Consider the following 26646-nt stretch of genomic DNA (forward strand, 5'->3'; position numbering starts at 1 on the left):
AATGTCTGCAGGTCACACAACGGCATTGGCCTTATCTTTGACAATTAAAATAGCAATCGCTGGTCTATTGTTCTGTGACTACTTCAACAATGTAAAAGGGCCAATGTGTTAAAAAGCCAAGTATGCTAACCAGGGCTAAACCTTCCAATGGCTCCATCACTACCGCCATCAAAGCCATCATGGATCAAATCGAGATGGTTTGGCTTGCTAATCAACTCAATTCCCCTACGTCTTTGAGCCTCAACCCGTCTCCAATCCCATTCGCCATCTTTCCTCATACCAGCACCCGGAATATCCTCCTCCACTGACTCTAGGTCCTGCTCGCCAATTGCCCATCCTCCAGGTCGGGTTGGCAACAGACCAGCCTCCTCCAGCACAGTTGATGGCGGCACTGTAAGGCGTTTCAGCTTGAACACGTACTTACTCAAAGCAGTGGCGTAAATCTTCTTGGCCAAATCGCCAGACTCTTTGAGGAGCGGCCGGGTCGGTGTTCTTGCAAACCGTGGATCGAGCCACTCTGTCGGAAGCACTGTACCCTTTGGTACGAAATGCGTGACAATGTACAACCACTTGCGATCCCAAGTCAAGACATAACTCCACATCTCGACCTGTTTAAACGCTGTAATTTCACGCCGGAAGCATGTTTCAACAGCACCTAGATTGATACCCAGTCGGCCGCTCATCGCTTTACCAGTCCTTGGATCGAGAACAATTCCGAGCTCAATGTTATTGGACAGTCGACCGAAGCCACGGCGAAACAGGTACGCGATCAAATGTGCACGCGCCACGTCAAGGTCGGCGAAGTATGTCGAATTGGACTTGTGAAGGTAATAATCGACTTCGATCAGGGACGTAGAAGTAGTCGCGATGACAGGCTTGAAGAGCGCTTTGGGGCCCAATTGGGGCGATTTGCGGAGGACAGTGTGGTACGAAATTGTATAAAGAACTCGAAGCTACTAGGTTATCAGTGCTGGCTCGAGTAGAGAGACGAATGACTCACTGTCCAAACAAATGGCATCGACTTGAAGTTTGACACGACAAATATGACAATCAGCAACCCCAATATTCGCGTGCCCGTAACGTGAAGCTGGAAGCGGTTTTTGGTATCCTCTGTCTTGTCAAATCCAGCGACCAACATGGCAAAGATCAGGACTGAAAGCCCCAAAGTCTTCAACTTTCCAAGACCGAACGCCATGATGACTCTCAACTTGCTTGGTTATTGAATTTCAGGTTCACAGAAACGATCAAGGCAAAAGGACGTGATACTGACGTGCAAGTGACTCGCCGGGCGGAAGAATGTCGTGGTGCTCAACTGTCATATTGTCTTACAATTTCTGAGGATCAGCGGCGCAATTGAGTTCCGCCTGCGGGGGCATGCACTCACTATAAGTTGTGAGCAAGGCCTGTAAGTTCGGGAGGATCCGACGTCGGGATTGCAGGATCAGGATCGTGGTGAGCTTGTAAGCCGCTGCAGACAACGAACTTGACTTTACAGCAGTCAATCCAGAAGGCAGGCTCACATATGATATTCCAAAAACAACCTAGAGCACATTTCAATACTGTAGCGTAAGAAGCGAAACTTGCATAATTCTATTTGGTTGCTCTTATGATGAATGCAATGTGATTATAGGACAGTATGACTTAGGATTCCACTGTCAAGTGTCCCCGTATGAAGGACGCTGAAAAACAGGGACCCAGCCTACTGTAATACCATCATGCGGTGGTTAGACCCCGCTAGCACCATTGGCCAAGGGTGACAATTGCACCGAGGTATTCACAGTAACCACTAACATGATTGTAATTACGACGAGCTCCAATGTCCTTTCGTAGTATTATCTACTCTAATCTACCAATTCATCCTCCTAAACTGTCGATAAACGCAAGTAGATCATCTCCGGCCTATGCGCAACACCAGGGAACGGTTTGAAGCTCGACAATGGCTTTGGCGTCGGCTCCAGATTGAAATGCCAAACAATAAGCGCAATCATGATCTTGACCTCCAGCGCAGCCCACTTACGACCTATTCGATAATCAGTAACTGAATTACAGTGCATCAGTGCAGTCAACTTACCGAAACACGCCCTGGGACCAGCACCGAAAGAATGTCGTGGTCCAGCAGAGGGATTAAACGTCAACCGACCCTCTTCATCCTTGACGAGCCATCTCTCCGGATCAAAGTCTCTCATTCCCTTGACATCCCACTGTCCAATCTTACCAGCTGTTCCCTTCGAACTTTCCGATCTCTTCTTCTCGTCAACGGACAATGACGGCATAAAACTTCCAGGTCCATTGTTCAACATCAATATCTCAGTGTGCTTCGGAACCATGTGACCCAGAATATTAACATCCTGCATCGTCGTGCGAATATTCGTTTGAGTAACTGAACCACATCGCGTAGACTCCTCAATCATAGCCTCAAAGTAGGGAAGTCGAGCAGACATGATCTCCGAAACAGTGGGCGCGTCGCCCCTCTCAACAGCAGCACCGCATTGTTCCCTGAGTTCATCGCGGACCTTCTTCTGAACATCTTGGTGCGTAGTGAGAAACTTGAGAGTCCACGCCGTCAAAGTGAAGATCTCGTTTCCAGCAAGCATGAAACTAAACAGTTCATCTTGGACGGTACGACTCATCAACTCGGGTGTACGGCCTTCTTTCCGCGCGCTGTCAATCTCTCGGGCGATGACAATGTCGACTGCACTTTTCATGTGTCGCTTCAGATTGCCTTGGTCCTCCCAATTGAGATCAGTCTGGTTAGAGAATTTATTGATGGCCTTTTTAATTTCGTCTTGGATAACGGCTTCTTTGAGGTTTCGGGCTGCCCGGAGCGACGGCATTAGGTTGTATGCCAACCACAAATGCAACCCAGGTACAAGCGATTGTACACCAATGTTCATGGCGTCGTTGAGTGCAAGGCCGGCTTTGAACACGGGAGGGTCCGGTGCAACGGGAAATTCGACTTCGTGGTCCATATCGCCGAGGTTGGTGAATTCAGGCAGTGTCTCGAGTAGCTCAGTCTGGGCATTTGTCGAGCCTGAGTCAAAGCCAAAGGTAGCAGCCCATATGATCTCGAACGCAGCCTTGCGAATATCCGTCGAGACAGAAAACGGACGACCTTTAGCCAATCTCTCTTTAACTCGCCAAAGATCAATGAGTTTCATAGTCGACTTCCACATCTGCGGTCCAGCGACACCGCCCAAGAACGCAGGAGACATGGTATCGGCAACAAGCTTCCGATGGGCTTTCCACCGATCGCCAGTTGGCATATGGAAGTGAAACTCCGGCACAAGCGGCATGAACAAACTCCTCAAGAATCTAGAACGATCAAACTCCTTCGGTGTGCGTCTCGACAAGATATCAAAAGCCTCGCGATTATCTGCCACGATAACCCATGGCTTGCCGAGCGGGTGTACAAAGATCTGAAAGACGGGCTCATTGAGTTCGACGGCGAGATTGGCGAGGTAGCCAAACATTTCGCCGTGCTTCTTCTTCCATTGTAAGAGTTCCCAGGCGTTGCCGAGGATCTTTTTGGCGTTGGCTTCGCGGTAGACGATGCCGGGGATGGGCTTGGGGAGGAGGGTGCGGCGGATGAGAAGAGCGCCTAGCACAAAGACAGCAACGACAATGCCGAGGGTTTGGGGTGATGGGGAGAACATTATGGAGGGGTGGCACCGCAGTGTTTGGGTCAGAATTAGCCAGAGTGCACCCAAGAGTATTGGATAGTAGGCAATAGTCTATATAAGCTGGTGAGGCCAATTGCATGCAGTGCTTACGATTGCTGAGGCTCTAACAGTGTCCCAGGATCAGAGGATTACAGGATCTGATCTCTAAATTCACATGCTATCAGCATTGCAGAAAATGGGGTGTTTATTATCTCTTGCCTGCCCGAGATATTAGCGGCTTGATGCAGGAGAATCCAAGTAAGATAAAGTGCGGCGAAACGTTATTAATTGGTGTTGTTGAATTGGTGTTGGACTTCTGCTCCCTAATCCTTGACTCTGGTGGCTTTTGATCCTGCAATCCTGTAATCCTTCGACCCCGCGATCCCAAGCTTACCATTGAGATTGGTGTTACACAAGGGCATTTGCATGGCACGATGTTATTATTATAATTGGACATGGCTCTAGTCGATGGAGCATTGTTCTTCGGTCTTCATCTGTTATCCGACTTCATCCACTGTCTCCGTCTATTTATCAGGGCACTCCGTTGGTTGAACTCATCTGAAACGACTTTCTCCACCTGTTGATACCGACACAACGGACAACCCAGTGATTTGTTACATACGCTGAACCTTGGGTCAAGATGGTCTTTCAACCTCCCTCATGGGTCCCTGACATCACCACCCAGATTTCCCCAACTGCTAATGTCGCTGAATGGGCACTCGAGAGCCGACGTGCCACTGGTAGTGTTCGCTCACCTTTCATCTGTGGCTTGACGGGTAAAAAGTATACCCTCAAGGAAGTCCGAGAAAAGGTCAATGCTCTGGCCAAGGCCTTGTGCAATGAGCTGAAGTGGTCGCCTAACCAGGGCACTGCTGAAGACAAGGTCATTGGTGTTTTGGCTGTCAATTCGGTATGTACTTTAATATTCCCATGGGTACATTGTGCTGATCACTTTGTAGCTTGACTTTCTCGTTGTTTGCTGGGCAATTCATCGCATCGGTGGAATTTGTCTCCTTCTTCAGCCAACGACTTCACCTGTTGAGATTTCATCGCACATGACCAAGGCCAAGTGTGACATCCTCATCACATGTGAAGAGCTGTTACCCTCTTGTAAGGAGGTCTTGAACCGTCTGCCTGTCGCACCACGAAAGATCTTCTCCATCAACACGAGCAACACTCAATTGCCAAACTTTGGAGGAGAGATCAAATGCGTACCACAGCTTTACAAAGAGGGCAGTGAGCTTCCTGAGCTCGAGCAACTCCAACCCAAGGATGCCCACACCACGATTTCCTTCTACCTGACTACAAGTGGAACTTCAGGACCTCAGGTGAGGCACTCATCTCAATGACGATTTCATATGCTTACGTCTGTAGAAACTCGCCAAAATCACGCATGCCAACTTGATCGCCAATGTCATCCAAGCAGCCGTCTTTGAGAGCTCAGCTGGGTACAAACACCCTGATATCGGCCTTGGCGTCCTGCCGCTCAACCACGGCTACGGTCTCGTCACTACCCACGCTATGTTTGCAAGAGGCGACTCAGCTGTTCTCCACCCGAACTTCAACATGCAGTTGGTTCTCAAATCGATCCAAGAGCACCGCATCTCTCGTCTGTACCTGGTATGTCATTTTGGTCCTTGTGGCAGAAAATGTTACTGATGATCCAAGGTTCCTCCCGTCATTGCAGCTCTTGCCGCAAACCCAGTACTGTTCGAGATCTTCGACCTATCTTCCGTTCAAGATGTTGTTCTTGGTGCTGCAGCATGCAGTGATAGCGTTACGAAGAAGATGAAGGCCTTGATGCCTAGCTGGAGTCTTCTAGTCGGATACGGTAAGAAAACCTACCCATTGCCTCCAATTTCCAATTCTCACTGACTTTCGATCAATAGGTCTGACTGAATGTGTTTCCATTGTGACGTTCACTCGCGCTGCTGACATCATGCCTGGTTCGAGCGGTTGTCTGTTCCCGTCCAACCAGGGCCGTCTTATCGATCAAGATGGACAAGAGATCACCACGTATGATACTGCTGGAGAGCTATATCTTAAGTCAGCGGCCATGATCCCAGGCTACCTAGGTGAGGATGATGCTATGAGAGCCAAGTTTACTATTGATGGCTGGTTGCCCACTGGAGATATTGGCTTCTTCCGAAGGAGTCCTCACGGTGATGATCATTTATATCTGGTGGATAGACTCAAAGATATGATCAAAGTCAAGGTAAGCGTCCTTCAATCTTCCAATATCTCATCGCTAACGAGTATCCAGGGCCTACAAGTCAACCCCGCTGAGATCGAAGAGCTACTCCGAGTGCAGCCTGGTATTTCTGACGCAGCAGTAATTGGTGTTGTAGACGATGAAGCAGGTGAACGGCCCCTTGCCTTTGTCGTCCCAACCAAGCAGGATATGACCATACAAGAGCAGAAGGAGCTCATCTTGAAGTTGGATGAAAGCATCAAGGCCCAACTTGATGAAACACATTGGCTGCGCAAGCAGATCCGTTTTATTGAGGAGCTTCCCCGTGGTCAGAGTGGCAAGGTGCTAAAGAAGGTCCTGAGAGAAAAGGCAAAGAAGAAGGATCAGTCAGTGAATGGAGCTAATGGGACAAACGGCGATCACCCGGTAAAGAGTATCACTGGAGCGAGTGGAATCCATGCACAAAACGGGACAGGCGAAGCGACCCCGGTTTAAGATATGTTTCTTTTAATGTAAGTAGTTATGTCAGTCTATAGCTCAAATTGTAATTACTTTATATGGCATAAAAGTTGAGATCCTATAAAATGCGGATAAACAATGATGTACAGGTAAACTGCTGCAATCCAAAGGTCCCATCTACGAAAAGGTTTGTGACTTTGCTAGGGGATGTAAGAGGGCTTAGAACCTTTACTCCAAGCGACGAAAACACATAGGTAAGTTTAGTATAACATGATCAGCCCTTAGACCGGTTACACTTAGCACCTGACTTCTAGGTCTCAAGTTTTCTTACTCACAAGGGTCTCAATCAAAGGACCCCAAACCTGATCGTCAGTCAGGGCAGTGTATATAATCGAAACCCAGGACCCAATAGTCCTTTTATCTCATCCGTTGATGGTGCTGCTGCTGCGTCTGCCAGGATGCTCAACCAGGCCTTGATGGAAAGGGACTCCAAGCTCTTCTCTCACAAAAGAGTATAATCTCAGAGAAGCACGGCCCAGGAATTGCTTCGTAGTAGGCTGGGTAAAGAGCTCAGTCCGTCTCTGGATAAATGTTGAATAAGCTAAAGTCTCCAAATCTCTCTGGAGTGGCCGTGTTGATACAAGATGCATTTCATGCTCTTCGGGATGATCACGGAGGACTGGTAGTGTTTCCTTGGACAGGATCCTGCATCGTTCTTGAAGATCGAAGGACGCTGAGGCATTCCACGATTTTATGATAGCCTGATGAAGACTCTCATAAATCTCTTTCGCCGCCTGGCCGTCGACTCCATTGAGTAACGGCTGCACTATAGAGACCAACTTGCTTCTGAGCGCTTTGAGGTACGTCATGTAGAGCACCCGCAAGTCCAAAGCCTGACAAACCGTAAAGAGGTGAGCAGCGCACATTTGTGTAACTACATCAGCAGCTTGAAGAGTATATCTTCCCGAGATCAAGGCAAGAGAGTTGATTGACTGGTTATGCATTTCTGCAGACTGGACATGGGGAGTAACACGGTTGGCGAGATATCCAAGCTCCGACAGATAAGCAGCCATGCTGATATCAATACCCTTCATGGTGAAAGATAAACTGGGGTCATCAACGACGAGATTTGGAGGAAGACCTCTGTTCATTGAAGGATTGATCAATTCGGAAGAGAGACTGAACAGAAGTTTGCCGACTATCTGAAGAGCAAGGCGTGTCTTTTCCATCCCGTTGGCAACTGAACAGGAGATGAAGTTGGCGCCTGAGTAGACCTCGCCGGATTTAATATCGTTGATGGGGTTATCAGAAGTGGAGTTTAGTTCCACGGTGATCTGAGACAGGACAGAGCACAAATCCTCAACCTGAGGACCTAGCCATTGAGGCGCTCCTCGTAAGGCATATCTATCCTGGGCAAGACCCGGTTTAAACTTGTCCTCCTCCTTGAGGCTTTGAACAAGTGAAGATCCATCAAGGAAATGCAATATGGTTGCAGAACATTCCACTTGCCCAGGGTGAGGGCAAACAGAAGAAATGAAAGGATGATAGTTCTCGGCCTTTCCGAGTAAAGCCTCACATGACATAGCCACGACGCCCTGTGCGAGTAGCAAGAGTTTGTTTGCCTCATGTACTGCCAGGCAGCCCAGGGCAGCTGAAGGAGCTGTGCCATTGACCAGCCCGAGGCCTTCCTTGGGTCCAAGAGTAATTGGTTCCAGTCCAGCGAGCTCAAGAGCCTTGTCAGCCGATACAACAGAGGTCGGCGTGTAGACTCGGATGTCAGGGTTCCCTTCGAGCATCCCAGCGATATATGACAGCGGGATCAAATCGCCAGATGCCGAGATAGATCCCCGTAGGGGGACAATAGATGTCATTCCCTTCCGGGGCAGGAGAAGGAGGGCTTGTACGAGTTCCAGACGCACGCCTGAGTGGCCTCGAAGCAAGGTATTGCAGCGAATCAACATGGCAGCTCGAACCCAAGTGACTGGCATGCTATTGAGTCCATTACCGAATGTGTCTTCATCAGTCAAGATGCCTGCCTGGTTGAGTTGTAGCAGTGCCGACTGCAGAGCGGGGAGGTCTTTTGTACGAGTATCAGCACTTCCGCCGAAACCGGTATTGACACCTAATATCCAGTCAGACTATGTAGTTCGTACTTGGAGCATCAGTGCCTTACCGTAGACAAAGTAGCCCTTGGTGAGGTGCTCTTCGAGTAGTACAACACCTTTATTCATAGCGTTTGCAATATCGCCTGTCTTGGCTACGTAGGCATTGCATTTGTATATATCATCGTTTTAGATTGATTATAGGTAGCATTGTTAGCAACTTACTTGGCAACCGCAATGACCGAAGCGACGTCAAGTTCGTATCCATCTAGAAGAACAAAACCGCAGTCCTTGATACTTTGAACCTTTTTCCAGATGTCGCAGGATTGAGAGGCATGTGTGTGTGGAGTATGTGAAGCTTCAAAGGGTTTGGTGCTTCTAGGGGCATTGTGGTGTTGTTCGGAGGAGGTAGTCATATGGTGACCATTGCCAGAAAGCTGATCAGTATCTCGAAGGGCCATTTCCAGGCAGTGGCTATTAGACTATTCACAAGAATATAATGAGAAAGTATTATTCACATCAAGTGGTAATGATAAGCCACTTGCCCAGTCTGCGTATGGCAATCACTATATATCAACTTCGGAATCCGAATCCCGAATGGCGGACCATTCGTTCGCACTTAACCTGTGTACAGAAAGATTCTGAACAACCGGAGTCTACTGAGATTTGATAAATCTTCATGGAGCCACCGGCAGAACTATGACTTGTTATCTGAGACGGTTCCTGTAAACTATCCCTCTTCAGATATGACAAGCCTCCTAGTGAGTTTTTGACTTGAGTTGGCTTCGTGCGTTGGATAATTAAAGTTCAGGGGATGGCTTGTCTAGGTAAGTCGTGTAATGCAGTGGCAGACTATTTTAGGGCTGGATTGACAACATGCTAGCCGAGATAAAACGGACCTAACCCACTGTCACCCGAAATCGCAGATCCCGAGTTCCCGGTCCTCGTTTCAACACTGGTGATAGTTATTAAGAATCGTTGAAAAATTAAGGTTCAGGGGATCACTCGTCTCGGTAAGTAGCGTAACGCAGTGGCGGGCTATTTTAGAGCTGGATTGACAAATGCTAGTCGATACCTAACCCACTATAACCCTAAATCGCAGATCTCGAGGTCGGTGTTTTCTCCTTCCACCCCTGGTCAAAGTAATTAAGCTCCAATAATCAGTCTTGCTAACGAACCGTATTGCAAGATCTACTCGTCTTGGCGTGTTGACGTAACTCACCACGCTAGCTGGAGAGCCGTCTAGACTCAGGGAAGTCAGTTATTTATTAGTTGACGCACGGGCATGAATTTTCCCTTCCAATCCCGTCAAGACAAGACATGGCTCTTGGTTAGTACTCAAGTTTCAATACGCCCTGTAACTCAGGAACCGAACCGTATCGCAATATTAACCCTCTTGGCGTGTTGACGTAACTGCCTACACTAGGTGTAGAACCATTTGCATTTGGAGCAGTTAGTTGTCATTTAGTTAACGCTCAGACGTAAACTATCCCTTCTGATCCCTTCGTGGCTTGATAGGCATGACACGAGATGTGCCCTTGGACCTCATGGCGCCGAATTCGGCATGTGGGAGCCAAGAGTCTATAAAATTGATGCAAATGGAAGATTATCAGGGCCTACCTCTTTGCCCACGTCGTATTTAATGAAGTGTTTCCACGAACCTCGCCGTGATACTGTAGAACATCTCCAGTCACAACAGTATGAAGTCCAAGAACATGTCCATGCAAGGCGGAGGGTACTACAATGAAAGTTGTACCCTCCAAGGCCTGGCCATTGATAAGGCATTATCACTTCTTGAGACTCTTGAATCTAAAGGTTCGTCAAGTTCAGTGTCCTTTAGACATGTCTTGTACTTTTAACGCTTTGTTCCATTATGTTGGTCTTTGGATGGAGTTAAAGTTACTTACATGTCTCACAGGGAAAACCACCACTCTCGCTGATTATGGTTCCTCTGAGGGCAAGAATACGTGCGTCACTACCCGCCTCCAATACGACCTCCGTCATAAGATATAGAGAGGCTAATTTTACTTAGGATCCGCCTTCTTTCCAACTATCTCTCCAACTTGCCCGGTCTTGCATCTGCAACTCTGGTATTCAACGACACCCCATTCAACGACTTTTCCAGCCTTTCAAGAACCATTGATACAAACTGGTCATTCCTTTCAAAAGATGGCAAACTGTCAATTAGTCCTCTGATAGTTCCCAAGTCCTTTTTTGGACAGGTGCTGCCTGATGGCTTCGTCGATGCAGGGTTCTCCTTCACAGCACTTCACTGGCTGCAGCACATACCGTCTTCATTTGAGACTTCAGACCTGGCTGAGTACGTTCATAAAGACCTTGTGTCGTTTTTATCGGCTCGTCACAGAGAGATTCGACACAGTGGCACCTTGACGCTTTGCATTCCCTGCCATGGCCAAATCGGGGCTGGTCCTGCAGTCGCTTGTCTGCAGGCTAGTATTCATCGCCTCGCAAGTACCTATCATCTCGATCCCTCCTTCACAGTACGCTTACCGCTCTACTCCCGTTCAATGGAAGAGATACTGTCTTCCATCAATGCCGAACAAGGAAAATGGGTCGTCAAATCTCACGTAGCAGTCCCAATCATGCACCCTTCATGGTCTTCAGCCGTCTTGGATAAGGACGCTGCTGATATGGCAGCCAGAGTCAGGTATGCTGCTGGGATTACTGGCTTCACAACTGCAGCATGCTCTCGATTCTTGACGGATGAGATGGGCGCCTACCCCAGGAAAAGACACCTTGATGAATCTGCCTTACGATCAGGGGTTCTTGCAGAGCCAACATTTCTCGAGGACTTGTCAGCTTGCTTCAAGGATGAGTTTCTTCGCTCGTATATCACAGAAGATGTCGCCTTTACCTATGCGTTTGTGCAGCTCGAGGGATTATGATAGGGTGTATTTCATGTCACTTGTTGATGGGTAAGCGGGCTCGGATTCAGGGTGAATTGCACTAGTCACTGGTTTTGTCAAAGAGGCATCTATCTCTCCAGCTATGAAATACGAGGTCCGTATGAGAGACGAGTGCCTTGAATTCAAGAGTTACCGGAAGACACTCACATCTGATAATCATTGAAGGCCACCATAAGGCAAACATAAAGTGCCTGGAAATCTAGGCAGCAATAGGACACAGTTTTTGATGCGCAAATCAACCAGACGCAAAATGTTAAGCATGGCGTATGTATGGACTCGGTGAGGCGGGCTCAGGCCAAGATGGTGGGCAGAATATCAGGCTGATTGGTGAGATGCATGTGCGCTTGGGCCTTCGCAAATGCGCCATGCGAAATTATGTTATTAGGCGCATTTTCTTACTCAAAAGTACAAACGCTACGTCAATTGTGGCGGCAAACAATGCCTTGCATGCAGTTTGCCAGCGAATCACCTTGGGGAAGGGTGACGCTGATACCTGAAACCTTTTGTTTAGACATTTTGATTGGGCCACCATTGTTGTCTTGCCGGGTTGCGGGTGAAAATGAGGCTCTCGCTCTAGAGGCCAGCTGAGTTAGATAGATCGAGTCGTTATTTATGATCAAGTGTCATATTGTTCAAGAAAGGCGGCTTGTCACAGCAAATTCTGCCTTTTCCCTCCTGTATCCTGTACGTTTCTCTTACCCCAAACATCATAATTGCGCCATGTCAATGACAATTTACCCTCAAGCTGGGAGCTATAATCCGAAGCCGGATGTTGAAGAAACAGCCGCTGATCTTCCAATTAGAATCATCTTCATCCATGGTCTGAATTCCCCTTGCACTAGGGTTGGTGGAGGATACGACGAGAACAAAGTGGTGGGACTAAAGCCCATCAACTCGCCCTTCGAGCTCCCGCAAGCGACAACAGCGTATACATTCTCTCACAGTGGTAACATTTTGGACGACGTGGACAGTATCCCCAAGGCAGCTGAAACCCTACGCACAGCGCTTGATAGTAAAGGCAATTAAGCACCCTTCTTATGCACTAACAATGGACGTCGCCCACGGACTGATAGCTAACAATCAAGACAGAAACGGGATACTCATACAATTGGTCCAACAACCAGGTACTTCAATTCTCGTGCTTAGGGCTATGCCTATTAATTACTATAGGGCCGCAAGCGAACTATTCTCGTGTGCCACGGTTCTGGGGGCTTCATTGTCAAAGAAGCACTTCTGGCATCTTTGAATGGATCTGATAAAGACCAGGCAATTCATCGATCGATTCTAGGTATTATCTTCGTTGGGACGCCTCACTCAACCGCCGATGCGAGGCTATTCCATCAATTGAACTTCATGCAGCACCACCGAAGTCACGACTCACAAGGCATCAACATGGACACAGTTGCTTCAGTCAAAAGCCTTCTTCGACGATTCAACAGTCTTATTTGGTCCCGCCTTGGATTCAGGCCTGTTTCATTCTTTGAAGAGCTGAGTTCACCTGGTACTCCAGAAGGTTTTGGCCCTGTAAGTATATATATAACTGCGAAACTTTGATAGATACTGAGTGTGTTGAATTAGATTGTCAACTGTGAGGATGTCCACGTTGAGGGTCAAAAGCACATCGGTCTTCACGCTAATCACTGGGTATGTATGCCAAGTTAGTTTTGTTTCGTTTAGTGGCCAATCTTCATTCTAGAGCACCTGGAACTTCTCCGACCCTCTTAGCTCTACGTATAAAGCCGTCTCTACGGTGTTACAGAGCTTTTACCATGGTCTACATACCATGACATCCGAGGCCTCTTTCCAACAAATGGATCCTGATATCTCTGGTAGGTTCTTGTTTTCAGTGAGAGGAGAGCAGTGTCACTCATACTTCTTAGGACTGCTTCGGTCTCTCCACGTCGACAACAGTGAGCGCCTCTCAGCTGCAATGAAAGGGACTTGTTCCTGGATCTTTGACCACCACGCCTTCGAATCTTGGCTTGAACACCCGTCAGGTCTTTTGTGGATTAAAGGTAAACCAGGAAGTGGCAAGTCAACACTCTTGCGATATATATATCAGACTGTGACGTTCCGAGAACCTACATCTCTCCTCTTTTTCCAGTTCAACTACCCTAGCCACACCTCTATAAACGCCATGCTTCGGTCTTTAATATTTCAACTGCTCGTCACGCGCCCCAGCTACCAACTCTATGGAATGCGAGATACCTATGCTATACGAACAGAAACGCACGGTGATTATGGCACCAATTGGCAGTGGGGTGACCCTGAGTTGATTTCCTATTTGCAGGAGTCGTTCCTACAGGCTACCCAAGATAACTCACATTTTGTGATCTTTCTGGATGCCTTGGACGAGGCTACCGAGGAGCTTTCAGTCAATTCGGTTATTCTCGATATTCTTGCCATCCCATCTATCCGGATATGTGCTTCATCGCGATCAAGTCCCGGGTGCCCTAGCATCGACACACAAACCATAATCTTGGAGGATCTCAACACCGCCGATATCACATATTACACCAAATCAAGAGTCTCATCAGTCGACTGCAAGGACTCTAGTATACAGCGAGACCTGATACAGAGCTTGATTGAGGCTTCAGATGGGATGTTTTTATATGTTCATCTAGTCCTTTCCAATCTCGAAATCTGGCTTGATCAGTCGGAGGCCCAAGGAAAAGGTCGACTCGGCCACATTGACTTCCCCAGGGGCCTCGAGGATTTGTATTCCCTGATCATCGCCCACATCGAATCCAGCGAGAAGAGTCGAGATGTAGTTCGACATATTTTCCAATGGGTCGCCTTTGCGACACGTCCTTTGACTGTTCCTGAGCTGATGAATGTAATGGCATTCGAAAAGGTTGAAGGCTATGATCTTTGTCCTCACAGCCGCCAAACTCTGGGCGCACTATCAGCGTGTAAATGCGCACAGAGAATTACTTCCCCATGTAGAGGCTTCATTGCAGTCCAATCTCCCATTACTGCCCCGAGACAGTCTGTTGTTAGTTTCACTCACCAAAGCGTTTTGGACTTCCTGATGGCATACGAGCCATTATCCTTTCACACCAACACCTTGGAACTCCGAGGACACGAGGCTCTTGCACGGTCTTGCTGCCAGATTATCCTCTCAGAGACACGTTCTCGCCGGAAAGGCTACACAGACTCGTATTCTGATACCTGGGAAATCTCATCATATGCTCTGGAGAGCTGGATGTCACACCTGAGAAAGGCACTTGAGCTAGGATCATCTTGCTCAGAGCTTTTGTCAGACCTTTCACAAAACGCTTTCCTGGAGAACACGCTTGCGTTGCATGAAGGTTTTGCTTCTAGCCACAAGGTTTGGCCCCGTTTGACGCACAGGTATACCATCGACATGTCATGGGAAACAAAACAGTACAGAACCTCGAGTCCACTTCTTTTGTGCTGCGCCGTAGGCCATGTTGCGTCATGTCAACGGTACATATCATTGGGCGAGAGTTATAACGACCGAGACAGCTTATACGGTATAACGCCGCTTGGATGGGCTGCAGCGTATGGTCATTCAGAGGTTGTGGAGCTTCTTCTTGATTCTGGGGCTGAAGTTGACTACACTTCAAATGACACCTCGCCACTGCAGCTGGCCGTCCGTTGCGGCAACAAGAGAGTGGCGCAGCAGCTTCTCAAGGAAAGGCCAGTTATGAACGGCGAGCCCACTATCACCACTCAGACAGCTTTGTCTCGGGCAGCATCACTCGGTAGGGCATCGATGATCACTCTGCTTGTCTCCTACGGAGCCAATGCTTTGACGGCTGACGATTTGGGTTGGAACCCTCTTCACCATGCTATCGCAGCAGGTAAAAGGGCAACTCTAGCACGACTACTCTCCACAATTCCCAAGACATCCTTCGAAAAGCTCAAAGACCTCCCACCTCGCAACCTTCCAGCCTGGGTACAACGCGTTTTGTTTGCATTCGGGCTTGGGCTCTGTTGTCATGGGTCTGGTGGTTCTTCATCTTCTGCGACAAACGCTGACTCGAACGACTCCAGAAAGGGCAGAAAACGCGGTAGCCAGGGTTCAAAGAAACGCGGTCGAGACGCAACTGAGAATATAGACGAAAATGATGAGCAGAGCATGGCCCCGCCACCACAAAAGCAATCCCGGCATACTTTTGAACTAAGGTTTGCATGCCCATACAACAAAAGATGCCCAAACAGGTTTGGGGGTGCATGTTCCAATTTCGGATTCCCAAATATGCATCGATTAAAGTAAGTAAATCCTGGTGAACGCAGAATAGGCATTGGCATTTTGTCACTTACACTTGACAGGGAACATTTATTTAAGAAACATTTTCTAGGATGTCATAAGTTAACTCGATGCGGGAGATGCAAGTCGATCTTTCCGGAAACTGAAATTCAGGATCACCAGATATTGATAGTGGCTTGTGAGCCCACGAGAGTCGCTATCAACTATGAGGACGGTTTTGACACGAATCAAAGCGACACGTTGAAGTCTCTCAAGCCCAAGCAGTTCGAGACGCCGGTTCACCACTGGGAGAAGACCTTCAACACAGTGTTTCCCGATTGGACGACCGACTTGCCAAGCCCTTGTAAGTGGTTTCGTGGCCTTGTCTGTTTCGATAACCTCGCTGATAAGATGCAGATCACGAGACAACCGAGACCGAGTGTCGTATTAGGGTTGCTGAGAGACTTCGCAGTGAAGAGTTCAGACAGGAGGTCTGGAGAAACTCCAACGACATGGGCAGGGAGGTTTTTGAGCAGTTAGCTAAAATTCTCGACCCTTGGCCAAGGACATCAACCAGGCCCGAGAATGCACCACCAAGCCTTCCTGACGAGCTACCTATGCGGCCTGTAGCGATACAGGGTAGTGGCCAAACAGCATTGAACCCTTCTGTCGAATATTCCTTGCCTACTGAAGCACAGAGGAGGACAGCCAATTTAGAAGCCCTTTCAGAAGCACCTCCGGTTAATTCATCTACTCCCAGATATCGTCCAATCCCTGCGCATTTGCCATTCCCCAACCAACAGGCTTTTGATACCCTATCGCTTTCTCTGTTCAGTGGCACTGGTTCAGTCAACAGCTTTGGTCCAGGCCAGGAATCTATGTACAGTGACCTGGATGCCAATGATGCTTCTATGAGCTCGTGGCTGTCCGGGAACTGCTCTCTCCCCAATGCCTTTATGGAGCAAGGCTCTAATGATAACTCAGAAGGTTTCGAGTTCTCTGTCAGCGCCCCTACTCCAGCCAACATTCACCATTCCTCGAGATACGAGAATCAGCTGAACCGCAACCCTAGCAGAGCCACTTCAGCTGACACTCGGCCAGCAGAATTTGAAGATAATACATTTTGGGCTCCTTCTAGAAGTGCTGATTGAAGAAGGATTGAGCATTTGCTGTACATGCTCATTGTTTTATCCGCGAACAGGATTGTATACGGTGACTAGATCCTGAAGAGAATATTTATATTTCACTACAGAATAGCACAATGATGATATATAAGCAATTATCAGAGGGCAAACAAATGATGTTCCTTCGGCTTTAAGTGTGATACCAACTAAGATGAATTCGCTGTTTTTACAGTATTATTCAGGCCCCAGCTTGACTTGCCCAGGCGGGACAATATGTGTTTCTGCCTTATTGGTGCAAGTAACTGGGGGGTTGAAAACAAGGCTTCGCCTATCTGCAGGTCTCACTTGCATGGGTGATGGGTGGTCCATAGGCGGCCATTTACATGGGGCGCAATTCATTTCAGCCATGTCATCACCGGCTTGGCATTTTCCCATCTTGTTATCTTCTCGATAACTTCCACTCTCACCACGCGCATTGACGTTTCTCCCTCTATCAATCCATCCCTCATCACCATTCCTTTCCGGCCCTGCAGCACCAACTACGAGATGGCAGAGCCAATTGGCATAACCGGCACAGCTGTCGGAATCGTTTCTCTTGGCCTTCAGCTATACACTGGGATTTCAGAATACCTAGATGCCGTCAAGGGGCGCGACGAAGATCTCCAACATGCAAAACAATATGCGAAGACACTGCGGGATTATCTAAGATCAATTCAGGAGACTATTAATGTGATCGGCAGCGACTATACCGTGGCTAGACATGCCGTTGAACAGTGCAAGTCCTCCTGCGAAACCGAGCTCAAGGGTTTAGAGGCGCTTCTTCAGGAATTGATAGGGCCCCTCGTGGATCCCACTGATCGCACTAAACAAGCGAAGAGTTCTTTACGCAAATTCAGGTACCCCTTCAAGAGGAAGAACATTACCAGGCTTCAGGAAAGATTAAACTCAACCAACAATGTGCTTAATATGGCCACGCTGGCTTTGCAGTTGTAAGTCAGCATCCTTGAGTAAAAGCCTAGAGCTAAATCACTACTGCGCCTCAGGGCTATCTCCAACAATACCTGTACTACCATCGTTGGTCTACAAAAGACCGCTCACAAAATGCATAAAACAACGGAGAACACTGCCAGAGGTATGATCGAGCAGGCTATAGCCCTGAAGCAGGCGAGCCAGACTCTGACAAAGTCTCACCAAGAGATTCAGCTTATCTCTCAACGCATGCCGAAACCTCTTGATTCGAGTATTGATGAGATCCTGACACATTTGCGCAAAACGGAAAGTCCAGGCTCTCGAATTGCGCAGCTTCTACAATACCCACAAGATCTACGGCGATTATGCGACGTTGTTTCCAATCTATCACAAAGCTCAAAGACCAGTCCTGTAACGGCTGCATCTCGGCGGGCTAAATTGACAAGCAGTGTAAATGCCACGTCCTATCAACTCTGTAGTTGTGCAACACGACAAGGCTTCCGACGCCAGGGACGCCGCTTAGGACTCCTGTTCTATGAAGTGGAGGTCCAGAAGACCATCTTCCATGCACCAGAATGTCAGCTGTCAAGAATAATCCCAATAGCCGATGAAAAGAGGCGAACAGTTGGGGTTCATATACCTGCTATTTTCAAGCTTTTAAGTAGCACCATTCGACTATCATTTTCCCTCAAAGCTGGCGCTGGTGGATTCAGCATATCTCAAAGTATAAATTATACTACGACTGTCGATGAGAACTCCTCCCTATCTTTCAGAATCGCTCAAATGTTAATCCGGCTTATGAATGAACGGACACCTGGATTACGCAATGAAGACTTTTCTATCATTGCGGAATCATGTATCCGGCGGCTCACGCTGTCTTATCGCAACAAACAAGCCTCCCCAAGAGATGTAAACAGTCATGGCGAGTCTATACTGGACCTCCTTGCTTGGCAACTAGATGTGAGTAATTTGGACTAATTCCTAACAGCTTATAGACTGACGATACCTTCCTACAGTTACTTGGCGAGCTCATGATGCCGGCAGATGTTATTTCTTATGTATTAAGATCGTTTGCTACTACTAAGGTCCTGATCACAAACAGCTCCCGAGTAAAGTACGTTTTCCTTGAACACCTCCGTTCCACTTCTCAATATTGACCAATGGTACTGCTAGAGTCCCCTTCTTTATAAGAGTTGCAAACTCTAGCTGGCTGTCTGAAGCTGGCACGGCTCACGAGACAATAGCGGCGCTGTTAGCGTGCTGTGATATGCCGACAGGACAAGATTACCATGCCTTGTATCTCAGATATACTCAACAGAGTCAGAGGAAAGCTTTTCAGAACTTCCCAGAGATTGCAGAGAGTAAGTGTCATCACAGCGGGTCGTGAAGGAAGAGTTGGAAAATGTTTGCTAAAAGGCCAATAGATCTGGGATTCAACCCGCTTCACATGGCGATTATCAAAGAGGATGAAGAGGAAGTTCACCATTTATTGGAAAGGTACCCCTCCTATATAAATGACGTCAATTACTGTGGACAATCGCCAGTCCACATTGCCATTCAAACCAGAAGCTTTCCCATCATGTTAGCTGTGATACTAGCGGCTAATACCGAGATCCTCAACACTACAGACAACGAACAGCAGTACCCGATTGATATGGCGGCTGACATTGCGTGCCGTCTCCGTGAACGATCAGAGGAAAGTCACCGGCAAACCTGCAATCAATCCAGGATTATAGATCTTCTTCTCGAATCCAATTCAGTGCTTCTGAACACCTTCATACATGAGCGGTTCGACCATACATGCCAGCATACGAAGATAGTTGTTCTTGGTCATCTCGCAAAAAGGAGGAGGGGCCTTGAACTCCTAGCTATTTCCAAGCTTTCCGCTGCAGAAATACAGGATCTAGGGTTATGCAGAGGGCAAACATTGGACCGAAATACTGCCAGGGTACAGCACTATCTCGCAAAGCGTTGCCATATACCAGTTCAGCTCCTGTTTTGCCCAGAGGATGACGTGGCTAAGTGGTTAGGGTGCTCAGAATCTATATATGCATATATATACGATAGAGATGTTGCTGAATATGCAATATCGTTGGGTTTTGATGCTAGAACGGCTTTCACCGACGTCTTCTTCCACATTATACTGGCTATAGTGTATAGGACTTTTCCTGGAAATGGTGATACCTTTGGGCATGCATCGTTCCCAATGTATGTCTGCTGGATGATTCATCGTGGTGCAGATATTGCGACGGTTGTCCCAGCGAATTTTGCGCCGGGGGTTGTTCAGAAAGCAACATGGGCACATTACCTTATGGCTTTGCTAGGGATGTCGACGAGACGGAATCACCATGTATGTAGGGCATTACCACGGGAGGTCGCGGAAGTCGTTTCTTCGCCGGTCATCGTCGATGGATGTCAATGTCGGTGTTCTGCGCAAGGCTGCACACCGTTGGTGAAATTCTTAGAAGGATTAGACTGGCGCCTAACTTCTGGCCAGAGTGTCAGGTCTCTCGAGAGGTACGCTCTAAGGGCATCAGAGATCCTTGAGAGCTTACTACCAAGATGCAAAGATGGCGGACTTGGCGATCGCTGGATATACCGCGCCATATTACGATACCTAACGTTTTCCGCCTTGGACCTATGCCATACCTGTTGTGAGTTGGCAAACGAGGGCTCGGAGACTCTCCTGGATGGAGAAGAGGTTCGCGAGTTTCACGAGGAGGATGCAGCCCAGCCACAGATACTAGAAGAGCTCGTCTCAAACTTTGAGGTAGGATGCGAAAACTATCCCGATCTGGCTTCGTTTCTTCGAGATATTTGGGTCCCAAAGATGCAACATGTCTGTGCAGAGCTTAACTCAAGACAGCTCACAGGACAAGAGATCAGAAGCGCGGAAGGAGCCGGAGTGATATGGGAGATTTGCGAGAGCGAGGATACTTGGGGTTCGGAGGAAGGTGAATATATCAATCCAGAAAGCTGGGCGCGAGTGGGCGGGTTGATGTCTCAAATGGATTGGACTAATGATGATGCGCCCTCTGCGGTAGAGGAGTGGATGAGACGATTAGATGATATTGCCATAGACCCCGAGCGGCCTGTGATTAACTGACCAGGGTCTTTAGCCATCTAGGCTTGTTCCAAGGCAATGTAGCTACGTATTCTGGGGCAGGCCCTAGCAATAGTAGATTTAAAGTAGCTTTACGTCAGATAAGAAGCGGTGTCCAATACAATCGCGTGATGTGAACATAAGTGAGATACTGTTCGTGGAGCTGTTTATAAGCCCCCATGATGGCTATAAATCGACTATTAGAACCTTCGATGGGCATCGTGTTATTAAACGCCTAATTGCTGGAAACACTTGTAGAATTACTGCATCACAAGAGAACAATTCTATGCAAAGGGAATAGCCCATTATATGTACTGCTGATATTATTTAAAACTATTGTTGATTTGCTTTTGTCTGCTAGATAATATCGTGATCACAGATCTTGCCCTCGAAGCCAGTGACATCATGCATATGTAACGAAGCAGCATCTCTGACTCTCTTGATCGACCCAACTGTCGTGTTAGACGGTGTCTTGGGAATAAGCTTAACACCATCGATAGCAAGCTTACTCAAAACATGTGCAGCCGCTTTAGCATTGATGTGCAGAGTCTCAGGAACAGGGTTAGTAATGTTATCGCAAGCCTGGTGATAGCAAGCATCCTGCTCAAGACCAGTTCCAGTGAAGAGACCGCCAACTGGCTTTTTGATGACCTGGAGGAAGGGAACGTAGTCTGTTCCACCGGTGAGACCAACGGGTGTAACTTCGATCTTTTCTTTCTCAAAGAACTCTCGGAACAGATCCTCAATGACTTCCGAGCCAGGAGGTCCACCGGGGCCCTTGTTCTCACCAGTTCCGTCAAAAACACCAAAGAAGCCACGAGATACCATGTCGAAGTTGAGATAAGCCAGGAGGTTATCAACGTCAGCGGTCTTTAGGTTGTTGACGTAGTAGCGAGATCCAACAAGGCCGTTCTCCTCGGCGCCCCACCATCCAAAGCGGATTTTGAGCTTGGTGGAAAAGTGCTGTAGACCCTTTGCCGTTTCGAGGATCAGAGTTGTTCCTGATCCATCATCATTGATACCAGGTCCTGCCTGCACGGAGTCGAGATGAGCGCCGAGCATGACGACATTTTCGCCATCGCCACCCTTGGTTTCGGCAAAGACGTTCTGGGTGATGCGCTCTTCGATAGTTTGAATGATCTTGACAAACACCTCGAGCTTTTCTCCAGCATCAAGTCTAGCCTTGAGAGCCTGCCCAGGGTCTTGGTCGATAAGTCCAGCGGGCACGTACTCCTTTGGGTTAGGTGCAGATAGAGTACCAGCTGTAAGCTTAGTCTCATCCGAGTTATAAAGAACAACGACCTGGGCACCGGCAGCAGCAGCTGGCTTAACCTTGCCAGCAAAAGTGGTACCGTCAGGGCAAAGACCACGTTCAACGAGGACAACCTTTCCTTTGACACCTAGACCTTCATAGTTTGCGGCATCACATGCAGCTTCACCTTCCGGACCATGAACAAGCTCAGCTGTTACGCCCTCCTCAGGAGTACTGGGTGTATAAGTCAAAGCGATAGTTCTGAACGATTCATCATCGACAGTAACCTCAGCTGCGAGAGTTTGCGTGAAGTTGGCGGGGAAGTCCTGCTTCCATGTCTTGAAGCCCTTTAGTTTGGAGATTTCGTGGTAGATGAAGTCTACTGAGGCGGCATATCCTGGAAGACCGAATGCACGGTTTCCTCCATTGGCGTAGGCGATGGCATTGAGTTTCTTCAAGTTGTGCATCAACCTAGACGGTCAGTGGGATAGATCTTATGTGAGGTTGTACTGCGTACCCCTTCTCAGTGATGAGCTTTTGGAGCTTCTTTGAGCTCACTGGCGGCTTGGTAGCCTCTGTCAAAGGCGAAAGAGCCAAGAGAGCAGTCGCTGTAGTCAACTTCATGATGGATGGCTTAACGTATCCTTCAACAGTAGGAGTGAAGAGCAAGGAACTTTCGTCTTTTATATCCGGAAAATGCCCAGAATGAATACTCAAACCCCTCACTCATTAACACAAGTTCCTTTAATTCTTCAACAATCTTGCGTGATCCGCCCCGCAAATATCTCTATCACGGAGTAATCATCAAACTTTGGAAACTAGTCCGTGAAGATCAGCCTTGAATCGGGAAGGTCGGTAATTGACTGCAAGCTTGAATGCAACATGCCAAGAAAACACTAAGAATATGCATAATACCAACTTCCCGATCTGTAAACAGCCTTTATCTCGACCCCGCTGCTGGGTATTTTGAGTGCTTATCAAGAGATGATTTTCTTGGGAAATAGCCTGATGGTTGGGACCAAGAGGTTCTTTTACAGAAGTGCCAAGAGTTGGAATATTTGCCATGGCTTGTTGTTTCTTGGGATGATGATTAAGTGGCTGTGACGTACGTAAACGAGGGACCTTTGTTTCTCTTGGCCAAGTGGAGACAATGTTTATGTAGCATTGAAGCACGCCATTGGATCTTGAGATCGTATTTAGGCCCCTTCTCTCGAGAATTCCTCAATTAAATAGACAGAAGTAACAATCACAGACATCCCCAAGCCTGCGGAGTCTCCCGATGTTCAGGTTGACCCCAAAGCTGCGCGTACTGTGTACAACGTAAAGTGCAAGGGACAAAGACAAAGCTGACCTCAATCGTCAATTGGAAGCGCTGGACTGCAATTACCACATACTCTGGCCAGTCATGCAAGGTTCAGGGCCACGTAAAAGAAGATGTACTGCCTGCTTCGTATTTCAGCACAAAGCTGCGATGATTTATCTAAACTGACGGTTTTTATCATGGTTATTAAAGACAATGAACACATGATACTTGCCAACTTGTTTGGCAAAGCCAACAACCATAAGAAGCGTCAACAATCTAGTTAAATCCAAGGAAATAAAACAGTACAAGAGCCAAGATAGCAAAGATCCCAAAAGCTATTAATGGCCATCCACTGGGTGTCTCAATCTGTCGCCACCAAATAGATTGACGGCGCGAACCTCCGTTAAGGCTATCTAACTTCCGCTGCATCCCAGCCTCATAATCATATTCGGCATTTTTATATCCATCTTGATGCACAAAGGAAATCAGCTCTTCATCCACAAAATGGTTAGATGGTTTGACATCTTTGTCTAACTTAAAGACTTCATCTTTAAGGAAGGCATAAACAACCCGTTCCCAGGAGACCTTGTCGGCAAAGAGGTTGATAAGCTTCATCGAAGCTTCAATAGCATTTCGAGCTCCGACAATGTCATCAAACGTTTCGATATACTTAGGGATAGGGTCTTCGCTCTTCCGGCGCGTATCATAATGGTGGTGTCTCCAGAAGTTCTGCTTGTCAAAGTTATGAAAGCAAAGAATTGGACCCCAGTCTCCATATACACCGGGCCTAAATTGTATGTATCTTTCGCTATCACGGTCTATCAAGTCCTGCGGATTTCTCAGTCGTCGTTGTGTATGACCTAGGGAAAAGGAATCTGAAATGATGTGCAGGCAGCTTCCAAGTGCACGAGCCTGCACGTTGACTCGCTGATAGCTCGGCGTACTTGCGATAAGAAGGTCTCGCAAGGAAGCATTTTGTGGAGGAGTAGACTGACTGTCGAAGTAGTCCGGGAAGTGCTTCTCTAAAGAGTCGTCGGCACATATGCCTTGATTGCCACAGGCGAGTTTGTACATGACTTCCATCCACTGCAGGATGCGTGAGCAGGTATCTTGGGCAGTATCACCGTCAAACCTGCCCATTGCATGAAGAAATTGCAAATCGCCGCGATGAGATCGCACAGTCATGCTGCGGTCATCACCAAATCCAAGATAGGCTTTAGACCAATCGAACCGGAGCCCAAAATGACGATTGTCGTTAGTGTCATTGATAAACAATAGACATGAGGGGTCATCATTCCAGATGATACCTCGGAAGAACTCCCACTGTTTATCATTGATGTTATTGTAAAAAGTCCCCTTAGGAAAGGGCATCTTTGACCGGATGAAAGCAGCGATTGCTATGCTTTCATGAATAGGACGCTTATCCCATTTGTCTGTGGGCAAAGGTACTTTGAGGCCGAAATCATAGTTGACCCTAATTAAACCTTTATGAGAATTTGTTCCCAGGCTCTGTTGATCAATATCTAGAGCACCCCGCATAGTTAAAGAGTATTTGTCGCTCGATACTGTTTCCTTATGCGCGGGGGCCAACTTGACCTGGACATCAACCTTTCCTGTTTATATCAGCCAATAGGCAGGAAAACAGCAGATGGATACGTACCTCTGAGTGGACTACCTCCTTCGTTCAAATCTCTCACGTCTACTGAGATTCCGCTAGAACAGGAGATCACGTGGAGGTAATTCCTGCTGAAGAGACGAGAAGGACAATGGAATTCGAGGATGAAGTTCTCCAACTTGTCATTAAGTTGAACCTCATATTTTACTCGACCCTTGGATTCGCTGAGAGCTAGAACCTGTAAGCAGAGAACAGAAGAATTGACGCAAATAGAGTAACTAACGAGGGCTTTGAAGATAAATGATTTCTTCTTTCCCTCCTTCGATGACATTCGTGGGCTGGCGCAGTGGCCATTCGCCGAAATCGATGTGAGAATCTTCCAGCATGAGGGCTTGATTCGACAGATTTCGAATCAGTATCTGACATGAATTTTCAAAGTCTTCCACGTGGAAATCCTCATCTGTAGTTGATGTCATCCTGTATGGGGAGTAGGAGATATGACTTGAAATGTCCAGATGGAACAGGCTGTACAAGAGACTCAGCTATGTGGTATAGAGCAGAGAGGGTCGCCTGAAAGTTCACCCTTCATACCACACATTATAGCTCGCTTCGTGAGTTTATAAAATGGACTGACAGTATTGTTGCAACATAGTCTGAGCTGAAAATCCAAACAGGGTCTAGCTTAATATTTCAGCAGTGCTGTATGTCTTGTGATGGAATGTGATTCCCATACATACTGCGGGGTTTCGCTTCAATATTTGTTGCAAATATTGAACTAAAATGCGCCACAGTTAGCTGATTGACGATAGTTACCCTCGATAATTGTTGTAGGTATCCGGAGGCCTTAATACCATTTGATGATGTACCTCCGTGATATAGTACTCCTAGTTGATAGAAAGTCAAGATGGATGGCGTGTCATTGGAGATCTCCCTGTTTTCTTAGCGCTTGGGGCGGGGAAGTTCAATGTTCATGATGCATGCTCAGTTGAATTACCACTTAAAGGGGTCTTTAAAGAAGGTTGTTGCAGAGATTTCGAGCCAGCACCCTCCGCTTATGAGCTTTAAGGAATACCTGGGCGTTCAAAAATCACACTATAGGAATGGAAATCTCGGCCGCTCAAAACTGTGACGGGTTTCTGTGGCTGCAGATGACAGTAACATACTATGAGTCGATTTCTTGTACTATCTGATTATATTTACCATCATCACGCCCTCAGGAGGATATCAAAGAACTACCACGGGATCTCAGACTTTCCATTGCCGGCTAGCTCAGTCACGGGGTCACCGAGAATCAACGTCTTGCATCTCTTAGCATCAGTATTAGAGCCAATATTGGAGAACTCATCATATCTATGGGCACTAAACGAGGAGTCCACACTCGTCTTCCTGGACAGTCTAACTAAAAGTAGCGTTGTCCATGAACCCTGAGGTGATGGCAAACCAACCATGACAAGTGAGCTTGGTGGTGACCCGAGAATGAGACTTATACCACCGAGATACCCTATCGTTGACTCACAGGAGTTGTCCCGTAAGTAGGAACATACCTAAGCGAGAAACGGTGGCAAGAGGGTGGCTAGCTGAGAAGCCGAAAACAAGCTTGAAGTACTCGTTCCATAAGTGCTGGACGTCATAGATCATGCCATCTGATCCAACTTTTAAGATTAGCCAGCCACTTTCGTTAAAGAGGTATGTGATATAAATGTTATTTTTTATGTATTCCTCCAGA

The 26646-nt window shown here is 47.5% G+C and overlaps 9 protein-coding genes across 9 annotated transcripts; 4 read left to right on the plus strand and 5 right to left on the minus strand.

Annotated features, from left to right (window-relative positions):
- Nucleotides 1-125: 125 nt before the first annotated feature.
- On the minus strand, nt 126-1302 carry BKA55DRAFT_744017 (uncharacterized protein; the record flags this gene model as incomplete). The annotated part of the gene is made up of 2 exons (XM_046201579.1): nt 1001-1302; nt 126-953 (listed from the first exon to the last, which is right to left on the minus strand). Exons 1-2 carry the CDS (start codon nt 1193-1195, stop codon nt 126-128), a joined length of 1023 nt encoding a protein of 340 aa, XP_046041912.1. The 5' UTR covers nt 1196-1302.
- A 555-nt stretch (nt 1303-1857) lies between these two features.
- BKA55DRAFT_656292 (cytochrome P450) lies at nt 1858-3688 on the minus strand. The gene is made up of 2 exons (XM_046197447.1): nt 2072-3688; nt 1858-2020 (listed from the first exon to the last, which is right to left on the minus strand). The coding sequence occupies exons 1-2, from the start codon at nt 3651-3653 to the stop codon at nt 1863-1865; spliced, it is 1740 nt and encodes a 579-aa protein (XP_046041913.1). The 5' UTR covers nt 3654-3688; the 3' UTR covers nt 1858-1862.
- Nucleotides 3689-4164: 476 nt separating this feature from the next.
- On the plus strand, nt 4165-6345 carry BKA55DRAFT_744019 (uncharacterized protein; the record flags this gene model as incomplete). Its single annotated transcript, XM_046201580.1, has 6 exons — nt 4165-4569; nt 4619-4987; nt 5034-5279; nt 5328-5490; nt 5549-5874; nt 5923-6345. Exons 1-6 carry the CDS (start codon nt 4300-4302, stop codon nt 6343-6345), a joined length of 1797 nt encoding a protein of 598 aa, XP_046041914.1. The 5' UTR covers nt 4165-4299.
- Nucleotides 6346-6731: 386 nt separating this feature from the next.
- Nucleotides 6732-8872, minus strand: BKA55DRAFT_717876 (L-Aspartase-like protein; the record flags this gene model as incomplete). Its single annotated transcript, XM_046200936.1, has 3 exons — nt 6732-8431; nt 8483-8561; nt 8645-8872. The coding sequence occupies 3 exons, from the start codon at nt 8870-8872 to the stop codon at nt 6732-6734; spliced, it is 2007 nt and encodes a 668-aa protein (XP_046041915.1).
- A 1110-nt stretch (nt 8873-9982) lies between these two features.
- On the plus strand, nt 9983-11317 carry BKA55DRAFT_656297 (S-adenosyl-L-methionine-dependent methyltransferase; the record flags this gene model as incomplete). The annotated part of the gene is made up of 3 exons (XM_046197448.1): nt 9983-10226; nt 10330-10378; nt 10444-11317. Exons 1-3 carry the CDS (start codon nt 10112-10114, stop codon nt 11315-11317), a joined length of 1038 nt encoding a protein of 345 aa, XP_046041916.1. The 5' UTR covers nt 9983-10111.
- Nucleotides 11318-12528: 1211 nt separating this feature from the next.
- Nucleotides 12529-15313, plus strand: BKA55DRAFT_218207 (uncharacterized protein). The gene is made up of 5 exons (XM_046185219.1): nt 12529-12862; nt 12917-12982; nt 13035-13167; nt 13219-15066; nt 15137-15313. Exons 1-5 carry the CDS (start codon nt 12692-12694, stop codon nt 15181-15183), a joined length of 2265 nt encoding a protein of 754 aa, XP_046041917.1. The 5' UTR covers nt 12529-12691; the 3' UTR covers nt 15184-15313.
- Nucleotides 15314-17224: 1911 nt separating this feature from the next.
- BKA55DRAFT_528334 (uncharacterized protein) lies at nt 17225-20753 on the plus strand (the record flags this gene model as incomplete). Its single annotated transcript, XM_046188998.1, has 5 exons — nt 17225-17667; nt 17722-18607; nt 18664-18784; nt 18841-19008; nt 19072-20753. The coding sequence occupies 5 exons, from the start codon at nt 17225-17227 to the stop codon at nt 20751-20753; spliced, it is 3300 nt and encodes a 1099-aa protein (XP_046041918.1).
- A 354-nt stretch (nt 20754-21107) lies between these two features.
- BKA55DRAFT_656302 (uncharacterized protein) lies at nt 21108-22626 on the minus strand (the record flags this gene model as incomplete). Its single annotated transcript, XM_046197449.1, has 2 exons — nt 21108-22473; nt 22520-22626. The coding sequence occupies 2 exons, from the start codon at nt 22624-22626 to the stop codon at nt 21108-21110; spliced, it is 1473 nt and encodes a 490-aa protein (XP_046041919.1).
- Nucleotides 22627-23285: 659 nt separating this feature from the next.
- On the minus strand, nt 23286-25396 carry BKA55DRAFT_599643 (uncharacterized protein; the record flags this gene model as incomplete). The annotated part of the gene is made up of 6 exons (XM_046196423.1): nt 23286-23348; nt 23493-23532; nt 23682-24789; nt 24838-24918; nt 24966-25151; nt 25204-25396. 6 exons carry the CDS (start codon nt 25394-25396, stop codon nt 23286-23288), a joined length of 1671 nt encoding a protein of 556 aa, XP_046041920.1.
- Nucleotides 25397-26646: the final 1250 nt, after the last annotated feature.

This window comes from Fusarium redolens (genome assembly GCF_020744475.1).
Source record: "Fusarium redolens strain MPI-CAGE-AT-0023 chromosome Unknown BKA55scaffold_29, whole genome shotgun sequence".
Taxonomy (NCBI): domain Eukaryota; kingdom Fungi; phylum Ascomycota; class Sordariomycetes; order Hypocreales; family Nectriaceae; genus Fusarium; species Fusarium redolens.

Excerpts from the sequence above, each read along its gene's own strand:
- BKA55DRAFT_218207 (XM_046185219.1), top strand. The coding sequence starts at position 12,692 with ATGCAGCACCACCGAAGTCACGACTCACAAGGCATCAACATGGACACA. Across the intron at positions 12,863-12,916 it reads CTCCAGAAGGTTTTGGCCCT|ATTGTCAACTGTGAGGATGT; the intron begins GTAAGTATATAT and ends GTGTTGAATTAG. Across the intron at positions 12,983-13,034 it reads GTCTTCACGCTAATCACTGG|AGCACCTGGAACTTCTCCGA; the intron begins GTATGTATGCCA and ends TCTTCATTCTAG.
- BKA55DRAFT_656292 (XM_046197447.1), bottom strand. The coding sequence starts at position 3,653 with ATGTTCTCCCCATCACCCCAAACCCTCGGCATTGTCGTTGCTGTCTTT. Across the intron at positions 2,021-2,071 it reads TGGTCCCAGGGCGTGTTTCG|GTCGTAAGTGGGCTGCGCTG; the intron begins GTAAGTTGACTG and ends ATTATCGAATAG.